At 42.8% G+C, this 14,331-nt stretch overlaps 1 protein-coding gene across 1 annotated transcript in view; it reads right to left on the reverse strand.

Annotated features, from left to right (window-relative positions):
• The window catches only part of LOC128013067 (contactin-associated protein-like 2), a 27,004-nt gene extending 15,023 nt beyond the window's left edge, over positions 1-11,981 (reverse strand). The window contains exon 1 of the mRNA XM_052595794.1: positions 11,942-11,981. Coding sequence (XP_052451754.1) covers positions 11,942-11,981 — 40 coding nt within the window. The remainder of the gene's footprint in view (positions 1-11,941) is intronic.
• Between the last annotated feature and the right edge of the window lie 2,350 nt (positions 11,982-14,331).

Here is a 14,331-nt window from a genome sequence, read left to right on the forward strand (position 1 = left end):
TTTGTAATGCACCCTATAATCGTTGTAAAATACAACACATTACTCTAAAAATACAACACTCTATTGACAGCGTGACATTGGGTCCCTCTGGCATTGGACATCGCCTCTAGTTTATACGTGGCAAACTAAACACAACGAGCAAAACGCTGCGTCTCAACAGAGGAGAAAACTCAGGATCTTCTGTCAGGCAGGTGTGTGATGGGATACTGTCAATGTCCTCATCGTAGTTGTGGCATTGCTATGTTCTATTCGTGACAACATATGCTCTCCACTTCTGTTGGCATCTCACAACACTTGCTACTAAAACACCACCAATTTTGAAGAGATTGGTGTCTCTCTGAGGCTTGAAGACGTGGTGCTGCAGCGGATCGCTCCTGAGTACTTGATCTGTGTATTATTCTGGTTCAAATAAATATGGTTGTGAAAAAAGTTAAACGTTGTCTGTTGATATATTGAAATCGTCTTCCATTGCAATTTCCTGTATGTCTAAATATGTTTAGATCTTCACAGTGAAAGGTAACACTTAAGAAATCTATGTGTAAACAATGAGTGATGTACACGCGCGAGAGATCACTTCCGGCACTTTCTGCGCTTGCGCAGACTAAGCCAGAGCGTGTACACACGTCACATCAGGAAGCACTCGCACCCTTAGTGGGAGGTGTCATATTCCAAATGTATTCCAGTCTTTTAGAATCAAAACTTTTCATAATCTTGACAAAACACATAATTTTGGAAAGGTCAAGATACTATATGGTGGTTATTTTGTCATAGAAGTAATATTTTGGCATAAAATATTACATTTATGTCAGAAAAATGCATTAAAAATATTCAACGGAATGCGATGGCTGTTTGTGGTATAACATCAAAACAAAACCTTGTATTTTTATATCATCTTCGAATTTGGAACACAACTTATTTAGACATATGGCTTTAATTTTATAGCAAGTTTAGATTAAAACATGCAGTTAAGAGGTTAAATAATTGTGTATATGATATATCCACAAAATATAATATTATGGCATATGGCATACACTTAATATTAAGTGTTTGCAATGTAAGACAAATGTTTGCTTTTGTGATTTTTTGAATGCAGTGCTTAATTTTGCAAGAGATCTGAGGCATTTTGCATTTTGTGTGTGCATTTCTTGGATTTTTTTTTTTTTTTTTTTTAAAGAGGCAAAGTTTTGAAAACGTGAGCAGTTGAAAAAAAATGTGACAACACTTTCTATGAAGCCCATATTTATAATACATTATAAAAGTATTCTTAAGGCATTTAAGACTTAAAACCTTATAATATGTTGTATCATCTCATGAATATTCAAAATAACCGTTTTAATATATTATAATATTTACTTATTTGTGTTTATAGCTTTTAAGATTATGATGATTTATAACACAATGAACACATTGCATCCACTTTTACAATGGATTATATTTCTCATAGTTATAATGTATTAGAAGTCTCATATCTTGCCATTTTTCTGATGCTACTTTACATAAAGCGGACAAATACCACTTATAAGTATTAGTAGTAATAATAATAATAATAATAATAATAATAATAATAAATTCTCTCAAACAGCCATAGGATCATATATCAGATCAGATGAATGTGCTTTGAAGTATTTTTATTATAATATCAGTTAGATTATTATGGTGGTACCCTTTAGACAGCTGTTGATAAGTAACTCTGCAACTACATATCAACTAGTAGTCATTGGAGTATGGTCTGCTACTGTATATATGCTGACACTTTATTTTGATGGTCAACCAACAGATAAACTGACTGTAAGTGTCTTTGTAAGTATGTCAACTAATTCTACCATACTAGATTCAACCATTCTTGAGCATACTAATACTCTAATGATAGTTAGTTGGCATGTAGTTGCAAAGTTGCTTATAGGCCTATTTCACAAGATGGCGACCGAGACCGGAAGTAGGGTAGCGGTCGCGCCAGTGCTACGATCGCTACTCATTAAGATAATGGATTGCGAAGAGCTTGTTTTCTATCAATTATCTGCCAAAACTCAGAATTGCATATGTTGTTCGTTTTTTTGATGATTTTCAGGGAGGGAGATGTGAATAGATCCAAGTTGGACGAAGGCTACAAATTATTTTTGGAACAATTTACTTTTGATTATCAAGGTAACGTTATGTATAATGAGCCAGTTGCCATGATAATGATTTTCGAATTAATGTACTTTTATGGATTATTTTTTAAGCATTTTAATAAAATCTAACTTCTTGTTAACTATGTGTGCATGTTTGGACACTTCAGACTCAGATATTATTGCAGGGAAAGTGGTAATTAGGGCCATATGTTATGAAAGCGTGAAGAACCAGATCAGCTTTAGGGTTTAGTTTAATAATTCATTTTTATTTTTTATCACAAAATGGTTTCCAATGTAGCCTGTTAGTAATCCCACAGTCCATAGCATCAGTATAATTTAGTGAGGGAGAATGAAAACAAAATAGGATGAGTTTAAATTTTTATTTTATTTATGTAGCAATGGTCATCTTAACCTCTGTGCAGTGTTCAGGGTATTTCAGGACCCCCCCAAAAAATGTGTGTTCCCTTCATCTAAATGACATGACACTTAATGACTTTACCAAAACAGAAATTGGGATGTCTGATTGTATATTAGTGTAATAAAATCACTCAGAATGTTCATACAGTGCTTTTGTTTAAAATTGTCATTTTAAATGTGTTTTCCAGTAAATGGCAGAAATCTTCCAGTTAAGTATGGCAAATTTTTCATATGACCATGGTATGAAAGCAAGAAATGTAGATATACTGTAAAATTAACTACATATTTATTTAGTATAAGCATTTCATATAAACGTAATATTTTTTCAAAAATTTTAACAATTTAAACAAATTCCATATCAACTGTATAGTAAAAACATTAAAGGAAGTGTCGTTACAATTCATGATTGTCTAGATATCTGTGTTTTTAATTTCACATCTTAAAGCACTTTCCTTTTTTTTAATCATTGCAAATATCAGTATTCAACATTTTGGGATTAAAACATCAAAACATTATACATTTGTAATTGCAGGTTAAATGCATTTATATCTTGCATTAAACAGTGTGTGTAAACATCTGTCGGGGTCTCTAGAGAGCAATGTTTAGAGGATTGAAACTTGAGCCAGATGTTCTTCACTGCTATGCTGAGACCTTTGACGTTAAAGGGGGGTGAGATGCTCATTTTCACTCAATCTCCTATTAATCTTGAGTACCTGAAGCTGACATTACCGTGAGGAAAAAACCATCATCCAAAACAAACCATGGCTAACAGTCAGATTCAGCCGTATATTTATGATCCAGAATCAGATCCCGAGGCTGGAATTGAACAAGAGCAGCAGCAACAATTACTACAGCAGGACGTCTCTAGGTGGTATGTATTGAAACTGTATATATTTGCTTAGCGGTTTTGGAAAATGGCTAAATTCCACTTTATGTCGTCTTTTTTTTTCATTTTCTTTAAAGGTGTACATGTGGGAAGTGCAGTTTGATGCTGTGGCAGGGGGGGCGTGGTTTAGCGAAGTCTGCAGCGGGAGTGAGAGTCAGGAGACGAGCGGTAAGTGAGTGGTTTGGGCAAAAATTATCATCACCTGTTTCTTGTTTCAGTAATTGGAGTGGAGAGAGTATAAAACGCCAGGAGAGACGGAAGCAAGAGAGAGAGAGACGGACTGCTGACCCAAGCCGGAAACAGAAACCGGAAAGAGTAAACCGAAAGTACTGTCTGAACGTGTCAGAGTAAAAGTCACCATTGGGTGTTTGTGAACTTTTAGTTATTTTCATTTAATAAATTCGTCAGCAGTCCAGCCGACCCCTTTGTCCTCTTCCTTTCCTTACAAACATACTACATTGGTGCCGAAATCCGGGAGGAAGAAGGACCGCCACCGCCGCCGCCGCCGTGCAAAGCCCGTCCTCCGCTTGTGGATATCATCGCCTCCCTCGCGGTCCTGCACCGCGAACAACACCAGGCCCTGCTGGACCTGAGGACCGATCAGGAGACCAAATCCGGCGAGGCCCAGGTGGCCGCGCAACAACTTCCGGTGGCGAACCTCCTGGTTTTCGACGACCTGAAGAGGGCCATCATCCAGCGGATCAGCCGGTCACCAGAGCAACATCGCCAGCGCTTCCGGTCCCTGGACTTGGGCGAAGCCGGTTCGCCCTTCGCGATGGCCCAACAGCTCCGGGACTCCTGCCACAAGTGGCTACTGGCCGAGGGAAGTGACATGGAGCGTGTCGTCAACCTGGTGGTGCTGGAGCAGTTCATCGCTCGGCTTCCCAAGAAGACAGAGGACCACATGGTGGCATGCCCAGGGGTTGACTCTCTCTCTCATTCTCTTTCTCCCCCTTCTCTCTCTTGCCCTGTCCCTCTCCCTAGGTCCCGTCCACCTGGCCCTCCTTGTGTCCCGCCCCAGGTGGGAGAAACTGAGCCAGGACCGCTGGGGTCTGCTTCAGGGGAACTGAACGAAATCGGGAGACTGATTCTCTCGGAGCATGATGACTTTCCTCTGGAGCAGTTTCAGGATGAGACATTAAAGCATTCATTTCAACAGGTCCGCTCCATCGATGGCCAGCCTCTCCAACCTGCCCGTCCCACTCACCTATCCGTATTTTGCCATTTTAAAAGACTGGTTGTATCGAGTGACCCAAGACGCTCAAACAAAAGTGAATACAAACCAATTGTTAATTCCGAAGAGCCGCAGGGAAATGCTTTTCCATGCGGCTCATTCTAATCCTAAGGCGAGCCATTTGGGACAGGCAGCAACACTAAATCGCCTCATGACCCGTTTCTTTTGGCCGGGCATTCATGACAACGTGCGCAGGTGGTGCGCGTCTTGTCCAGAATGTCAGCTGGTGAACCCACCGGCCGCCCCAAAAGTGCCTTTGCCCCCTCTTCCCTTAAAGGTGCTGTAGGGAACTTTTGTAAAAAAATATTTTTTACATATTTATTAAACCTGTCATTATGTCCTGACAGTAGAATATGAGACAGATAATCTGCGAAAAAAATCAAGCTCCTCTGGCTCCTCCCAGTGGTCCTATTGCCATTTGCAGGAAGTCATGCGCTCCCGGTAAAAAACAACCAATCAGAGCTGCGGTCCGTAACTTTGTTTGTGTTCAAAATTTAGAAAAATGAACATAATAAGCGAGTACACCATGAATCCATTTTCCCAACCGTGTTTTTAGCTTGTCCTGAATCAATAGGGTACACCTATAATAAGTGTTTATATTCTGACTATTTTAGATTGCTTCGGGGGTACCGCGGCGGAGTAACCCAGTACCTTTGTGATTCTTCATAGACATAAACAGAGAGAAGTAGCTCCGGCTACAATGTTCTTCCGCAAGACGCAAACAGTTCTGTTTATTAACCGCTAGAGCGTCAAAAGTTCCCTACTGCAGCTTTAATGCAGATCCCCTCGAGATAATTGGTATGGACCTCATCGGGCCATAAGAGTGATCGGCACGAGGACATTGCTTTGCATAAGTCATAGTTGATTATGCATCACGATTTCCTGAAGCGGGGGCCCTCCGCAACATTTCCGCTAAAAGTGTTGCGGATGCCCTGTTTCGTCTTATCTCCCGGGTGGGGGTTCCAAAAGAAATCCTCACCAATCAGGGCACGGCATTTATGTCACGTACTCTACGCAAACTGTACGGATTGTTGAGCATTAAATCGATTTGAACTAGCATCTATAGCCCACAAACCGACGGCCTGGTCGAACGATTTAATCGCATTCTTAAATGCATGATCCGTAAGTTCGTTCAGGACGACGCCAAACATTGGGATAGGTGGCTACAGCCCTTGTTATTCGCTGTGTGAGAGGTCCCACAAGCCTCCACAGGGTTTTCCCCCTTCGAGCTTCTCTATGGATGAGAGCCCCGGGGGGTGCCCGACGTACTAAGAGAAACTTGGGAGGAGGGTCCATCTCAGGGCAAAAATGAAATTCAGTATGTGCTGGACTTGAGAACAAAATTCCACACATTGGGGCGGCTATCAATGGAGAATTTGTTACAAGCCCAGGACCGCCAGAGCCAGCTGTATAACGGGAACTAGGTTACACAAATTTGCACCAGGAGAGAAAGTACTTGTATTACTCCCAACGTTGAGCTCTAAATTAATGGCTAAGTGGAAGGGACCATTTGAGGTCGCACGACAAGTCGGAGATCGCGGTTATGAGGTAATACGGTCCGATAGGAACGGGTCCCATCAGATCTACCACCTCAACCTCCTTAAAAAATGGAATGAGGCAGAATCAGTGATGTTGGCAGTGGTTATTGGGGGGGGGGGGTAGATGATCTCGGACCAGAGGCGAATATCAAACCACAATCCCTCGCCCTGGCTCCAGTTGGAGATTACCTCTCGCCGTCCCAACTCGCTGATTTAACGAAATTACAGGCAGTTTGCCGACGTCTTCTTGCCCCTACCGGGCCGTACTAACCTGATTCAGCACCATATCGAGACCGAGCCGGGCGTGGTAGTTCGCAGCCGGCCGTATCGTTTACCTGAGCACAAGAAAAAAGTAGTTCAGGCTGAATTAGGCGCTATTCTTGACATGGGGGTAATAGAAGAATCTAATAGTAACTGGGCGAGCCCGATAGTTTTAGTTCCGAAAACGGACGGCTCAGTCCGGTTCTGTGTGGATTACCGCAAGGTGAATGCTGTGTCGAAATTCGAAGCGTATTCAATGCCGCGGGTTGACGAGTTGCTTGATCGGCTAGGCACGGCTCAATTTTATCCGACATTGGACTTAACAAAGGGCTATTGGCAGATCCCCTTGTCTCCATTGTCCAGAGAAAAGACAGCTTTCACAACACCGTTTGGGTTACACCAATTTGTTACCCTTCCGTTTGGCTTGTTCGGGGCACCAGCTACCTTTCAGCGCCTCATGGATAGGATCCTGCGGCCCCATGCTGCATATGCGGCTGCCTACCTGGATGATATCTTTATATTAAGTAATGATTGGCAGCGGCATTTGCAGCATCTGAGGGCTGTCCTGAGGTCGCTGAGGGGAGCGGGGCTCACGGCCAACCCAAAGAAGTGTGCGATTGGGCGTGTGGAAGTAAGGTATCTGGGCTTTCACTTGGGGCATGGACAGGTGCGTCCCCAAATTGATAAGACAGCCGCTATTGTGACCTGCCTACGTCCCAAGACCAAAAAGGAGGTAAGGCAGTTCTTGGGGCTGGCGGGATATTATAGACGGTTCATTCCTAATTATTCGGACCTCACCAGCCCTTTGACTGACCTTACTAAAAAGGAAGTGCCAGATACGGTCCAGTGGATGGAGCCGTGTCAGCAGGCCTTTACTCAGGTCAAGGCTGCCCTGTGTTGCGGGCCGTTGTTACACTCTCCTGATTTTTCTCTCCCTTTTCTGTTGCAGACAGATGTGTCGGACAGGGGGCTGGGGGTAGTCCTGTCCCAGGAGATAGAGGGGGAGGAACGGCTGGTGCTGTACATTAGCCAGAAGCTCTCGAAGAGAGAGGCTAAGTACAGCACCATCGAAAAAGTGTGCCTTGCCATCAGATGGGCCGTCCTCACCCTCCGCTATTATCTCCTGGGGTGGGAGTTCACCCCCTGTTCGGACCACGCTCCGCTGCAGTGGCTCCACCGCATGAAGGATAACAACGCTCGGATCACTCGTTGGTATCTAGCTCTTCAGCCTTTTAAGTTCAAGGTGATCCACAGGCCGGGTGTTCAGATGGTGGTGGCCGACTTCCTCTCCAGAAATGGTGATGCTGATGTCACTAGCAGATAAGGAGGGGCATGATGTCACTAGCAGGTGTGTAGATAGATGATGTTGATGTCACTAGCAGGTGTTTTTTCCAGCTCTTTTTTTCCCCATGCCTCAGCCAAAGCACCTAAAGATGGTACCATTCATACAATACTATACCATTCAAAAGCTTGATGTAAATAATATAAATGTAACAAATAGAGATAACTCTAACAAATGTAAAAACAATGCCATTCTTTCAATTTATTGCCCCTAAAAAAACCCTGAAAAATATTCTCTGCTCTTTTCAACAATAATAACGATAAAAATAATAATGATGATAATAATGTGTGACTGGAGTAAGGATGCCTAAAAATTTGTTTGAAAGTAAGCTTTGATTGTTCCTATAATAAACTATTTAACTGCTCCCGCAAGTGGATATTAAATTATGTTGTGGGATAATTAAATATATTCTTAATAAACTACAAACATAAAATTATATACTTTTATTTATTTCTCACATTCTTTCTTGTAACTTCTCACTCACAGTGGCAAAGCTGAATGAGAGGCTCATTATGCAGCTCATTATGCAAGCCTTTGTCTTCTCTGGTGTAAATCACAATGATATTCATGATAGTTGACGCCTACTCACATATGACTTTTACCAACAAAAAGTGTCAAAGTGTGAAAATTTAAATCAATATATTGTTTTCTGTGAGTGAGTAAACAAGATGATTTTCACATAATTTAGAAAGAAAAATTCTAGGCTACAAGTTCCAGTTCTCAACAGTCCCGGGAACCAATGTTATGTATGTGTTTTATGGCCTTATTCAAGTGATTTAACATTTTTAGTTTTTCACTAACCATGCATTAAAAAAAAAATTCTCAAAAATACAATCATGTACATTCATGCATTTCACATATTATTATAGTCCAGTTTGTGCTGATTACAGTAAAGCAAACAACAATACATGTATCATTTTGTGTTAAACATAACACTTTAATAAAAAACAACATTATTTTGGAAACTTACTATGACATTTATGCAATAATATACCAGTTACTTAGAACATCAGTTCAAAGTTAAATAACCTACAAACCATTATAAAATAATTTTAATTCTGCTTGTACAACAGGTGCTTATTCAACTGCTCGTATTTCCTACATTGTTGTGGATTTTATTGATAACTTGAATTGTCTTTGTTAATTTTGTGCGACTTATGTCACAGTGTCTGGGTTGTCTTCCCTGGGGTTCCACTAGATGTCCTCCTTTCCCACGGTGTCTGTCACTTTATGAACCTTCTGTTCCCTTATTTGGTCACCTTCCTCCTTGTTTGGGTTAATTGATTATTCCCCACCTGTCTCCAGTTCCCTCATTACTTTCTGTGTATTTATACCCGGTCTGTCTTAGTATGCGTCACGGAGTCCTTGTTGAATGTTAATTCATGTTTGTCTTCTTGCTGTGCTCTTGCCCTGTGTTCATGTCTTGTTTATGTTTGGATGGATGTTTTGGAGATTGATCCCTGCCTGGACTGTTTATTCTCCTTGGATAACCCCTCAATAAATGTCATACCTGCAATTGGTTCTCTCTCCCTGTGTCTCCTTGCATCACCGGTCGTGACAGAAGGACTCTGTCACAGCAAGAACCAGCGGTATGTCGTTTTTCTGTTCCCCAGCCAAGATGGCGGATGGGAGAACTAAGTATCTTCTGTTGACCGCCCTCCGCCAAGAGGGCAATTACGGTCCAAGATGGCCGCCCGTCCAGAGTCAAGACCCAAAATGGCCGCCAGTCCAGTGCCATAGCACAAGAAGACTGTTAGCCCAGCGCCACAGCACAAGATGGCTGCTAACCCAGCGCCAATGCCCAAATTGGCCACCGGTCCAGCGCCACAGCCCAAGATGGCCAATGGTCCAGAGTCCTGGCCCAAGATGGCTGCCAATCCAGCTCCACCACAAAAGATGGCCGCTAATCCAGCGCCACAGCACAAGATGGTCGCCAGCCCAGCACCACAGCACAGGATGGCCGCCTGTCCAGAGTCAGGACCCAAGATGGCTGCTTGCCCAGCACCACTGCACGGGAGTACAGTCACAGCTGACCCTCTGGAGTCGAGTCAGGTTCCAGTGAACCCTCCAGAGTCGAGTCAGGTTCCAGTGAACCCTCCAGAGTCGAGTCAGGTTCCAGTGAACCCTCCAGAGTCGAGTCAGGTTCCAGTGAACCCTCCAGAGTCGAGTCAGGCTCCATTGAACCCTCCAGGGTCGAGTCAGGCTCCAGTGAACCCTCCAGAGTCAAGTCAGGTTCCAGTGAACCCTCCAGAGTCGAGTCAGGTTCCAGTGGACTCTCCAGAGTCGAGTCAGGTCCCAGTGGACTCTCCAGAGTCGAGTCAGGTTCCTGTTGAACCCCCAGAGTCGAGTCAGGTTCCAGTGAACTCTACAGAGTCGAGTCAGGTGTTCGTGGACCCTCCAGAGTCAGGGCTAGTCACCGATGACATTCCAGAGTCAGGGCTAGTCACCGATGACATTCCAGAGTCAGGGCTAGTCACTGATGACCTTCCAGAGTCAGGGCTAGTCACAGCTGACCCTCCAGAGCCAGGGCTACTCACTGATGACCCTCCTGAGCCAGGGCTAGTCACTGATGACCTTCCTGGGCCAGGGCTAGGTACCATGGACTTTCCAGAGACAAGACTAGTCACCGTTGATCTTCAAGGACAGAGTCAAGTCACTGGTGATCTTCAAGGACAGAGTCAAGTCACTGGTGATCTTCAAGGACTGAATCAAGTCACCGGTGATCTTCATGAACAAAGGCAAGTCACCATTGATCTTCATGTACAAATACAAGTCACCAATGATCTTCATGTACAAATGCAAGTCACCAAGAATCTTCATGAGCAGTGTCGGGTCAGCACCGATCTTCTGGAGTCCAGTATGTACACTATGGGATTGCCAGATTGTCGTCCTCCCGTTGGTCGGACCACACGGTTGTCGTGGTCTTCTGCTCCGCCCTGGAGGGTTTCCGCCTTGACCACAGGGGTGTGGTGGTCTTCTGCTCCGCCCTGGGGGGCTTCCACCCTGACCACACGGTTGTGGTGGTCTTCCGCTCCGCCCTGGAGGACTCTGGCTTCGACCACAAGGACGTGGTGGTCTTCTGCTTCACCCTGGGGGGCTCTCGTCCTGATCACACGGTTGTGGTGGTCTTCTGTTCCGCCCTGGGGGGCACTGGTCTTGACCACACGGTTGTGCTGGTCTTCTGCTCCGCCCTGGGGGGCTCTCGTCCTGACCACACGGCTGTGGTGGTCTTCTTCTCCACCCTGGGGGGCTTCCGCCCTGACCACGCGGTGGTGGCCTTCTGCTCCGCCCTGGGGGGCTTCAACCCTGATCACACGGTTGTGGTGGTCTTCTGCTCCGCCCTGGTGGGCGCCACGTGATGTCCTTCATGGACTTATGTTTTGTGTTTCTTGGTTTCTGTTATGTTTCTGTCTGTTCCCCTCAGTGAGTCTGGCCTTCCGTCCCTCCCCCTGAGCCTACACCTGTCCGCCTCCCTCCTGGTCTCTGTGTTGTGTCTTGTCGTGGAGCGTCTGGGAGCCGCTCCGTAGAGGGGGGGTATTGTCAAACTGTTTGGGTTGTGTTCCCTGGGGTTCCACTAGATGTCCTCCTTTCCCACGGTGTCTGTCACTTTATGAACCTTCTGTTCCCTTATTTGGTCACCTTCCTCCTTGTTTGGGTTAATTGATTATTCCCCACCTGTCTCCAGTTCCTTCATTACCTTCTGTGTATTTATACCCGGTCTGTCTTAGTATGTGTCACGGAGTCCTTGTTGAATGTTAATTCATGTCCGTCTTCTTGTCGTGCTTTTGCCCTGTGTTCGTGTCTTGTTTATGTTTGGATGGATGTTTTGGATATCGACCCCTGCCTGGACTGTTTATTCTCCTTGGATTACCCCTCAGTAAATGTCATACATCTCTCCCTGTGTCTCCTTGCATCACCGGTCGTGACAATTTAAGCCAGAAATAGAGTAGTATAAAAGGGTGATGGCAAAAGTATAAAAACACCACTTCACTAACCTGCTCGACTGTTAGCATAACTGCTACCATGTGCTACAGTAAATGTATAACGTTACATCTATCAATACAAATAAAACATATTATATTTTATTAATGTCTATAGTTGCCAATAAGCTTTTATTATAAGTTATTGTTTCAGTTAACACATTACACTCACCTGGGACTGGACGGCTGTTGTAATCGTGCTCCTGCACCATCTCGACATTTACTTCTCTGCACCACAAACATCCCGTTTTGACAACGTGATTTAACATCTCCGCAACTTTTCCACGCAAACCTGGAAGGCACAGCTCGTGATGCGAGATCTTTACGACCGGACTCCGTGGACACGGACCTCATCCTCTGTGTAGTGCTTGGCACACACTAAAGTCCTACCTTTCCTCACAGTAAATGTCGCCCCCTCCTCTCTCCGTATAGCCCAATTTCAACACTTTTTTTTTTCGTTGGTGGGAAAACTATTAAATGATAATTAAGGTTGTTTTTTATTTGAATTAGAACACAAAGGCACACTACACCTCTGATTACTTTTGGTCTCCGCCATTTTTCGGCAAGCGAATGAACGCCAGCGCTTTCACTGGAAAATAACTTACCCTACATCCGGTTTGCCTACGTCACGGTGTGAAATAGGCCTATAGTTGATTCATTAACTGGACCATCAAAATAAAATGTAACCATATAAAACATTGCTTTTTTTCAGTTGGAGTATTAAACTCACATTAATTAATTAACATTAGCTCCACAGGAAACACTCAAATAACACTCAATATCTAACCACTCACAAGCTGTAGTAAGATACTAAAACAGTAAGGTAGCAGATCTTAAACAATCTCAGGATAGGACACAGTCTATTATACTATAAATGAAGTAGATTTAATATGGTGTTCATTGTGTGTGATGAATAATCATACTCTTAAACTTATAACCACAAATATGTAAGTATTATAATGAATCATAATTGTTGTTATGATTATTCATGAGTTGATATAACATATATAACGTTACAGTTAAACGTTTCTGCTCTCACTTAAAGGATTTTAAGTGAGATCACTTTCAGGATTTCTCAGAGGGCAGGCTTCAAGTATAACTCGTAGTAATGGTGCTACAATATAACATTATCCAGAGAAACAAATGTTAATGATAAATCCCCTGTTATGTTTGTACTGGCTACTGTATACAGGCCACCAGGCCACCATACAGACTTTATTAAAGAGTTTGGTGATTTTACATCCGAGTTAGTTCTGGCTGCAGATAAAGTTTTAATAGTTGTTTATTTTAATATCCATGTCGATAAGGAAAAAGATGCATTGGGATCAGCATTTATAGACATTCTAAACTCTATTAGTGTTTAACAACATGGGTAACACTTTACGGTAAGGGTACTTGAATTATCATGAATTCATGTATAAATTCATGCATGAAATATGCATTAATTCATGCATTACTATCTCATGAATCATCAGGAACTAACACGAGTTCAACGTTTTTCATTCATGACTTCACGGATGAACAACACCTTAATTAAAAGATTAACTAAGATGAGTACATCATCATGAATTATGATTTATTAAGCATGATCATGATGTTTTCTTTGTTCACCAAAAAATTGGTCTTTACCACCCATTGTGGATAAAGCTACAGTTATGGTACATGAATCATCATGAATTCATGCATAAAAAAGTATTAATTCATGCAAGTAAGACTACTCTTCGAATTATTAAAGGGATACTCCAATTTTAAATGAAAATTCACCCTCATGTTGTTTCAAACGTGTATGAATTTCTCTCTTCTGCCAACAGAAAGGAAGATATTTAGAAAAATGTCAGTAACCAGGCAGTTTCTGGTACTATTGACTTCCATAGTAGGAAAATAAATATACGCTGGAAGTCAATGGTACCAGAAACTGTCTGGTTACTGACATTCTTCTAAATATCTTCCTTTCTGTTGGCAAAAGAGAGAAATTCATACAGGTTTGAAACAACATGAGGTTGAGTATATGATGACAGAATTTTAATTTTAAAGTGTAGTATCCCTTTAAAGGAATGTACAAAAATCCACATTACCTAATGCATGCATACGGGCTAGAACAGTATATCAATTAATGTGAGAACTGTTTTTCTGAAGTTTCCAAGCATGTTCATTTCTTCTTCATAGCCTGCAGGTAAATGGACAGACCCCAAAATTAAATTGGCCAATCACAGCACATAACAATCACAGCACAGTCATCATTAACTAAGCATTATTTATCTATGACTTCATCATGTGTGTGGCCCCTCAACTAAAGTGGTGACTTGGTGCTTTGAAACACTGATGAAAAATGTGTTTTCATTATGATCTGAGTTATCCAGCATGTTCATGTCTTCTTCATAGCCTGCAGGTAAATGGACAGACCCCAAAATTGGCCAATCACAGCACATAACATACCAATTCTGTTGGCATTCAAATACAGTAGTCATCATTAACGAAGCATTATTTATCTATGACTTCATCATGTGTGTGGCCCCTCAACTAAAGTGGTGACTTGGTGCTTTAAACCACTGATGAACAATG

This window comes from Carassius gibelio, chromosome B24 (genome assembly GCF_023724105.1).
Source record: "Carassius gibelio isolate Cgi1373 ecotype wild population from Czech Republic chromosome B24, carGib1.2-hapl.c, whole genome shotgun sequence".
In the NCBI taxonomy this organism is placed as follows: Eukaryota; Metazoa; Chordata; class Actinopteri; order Cypriniformes; family Cyprinidae; genus Carassius; species Carassius gibelio.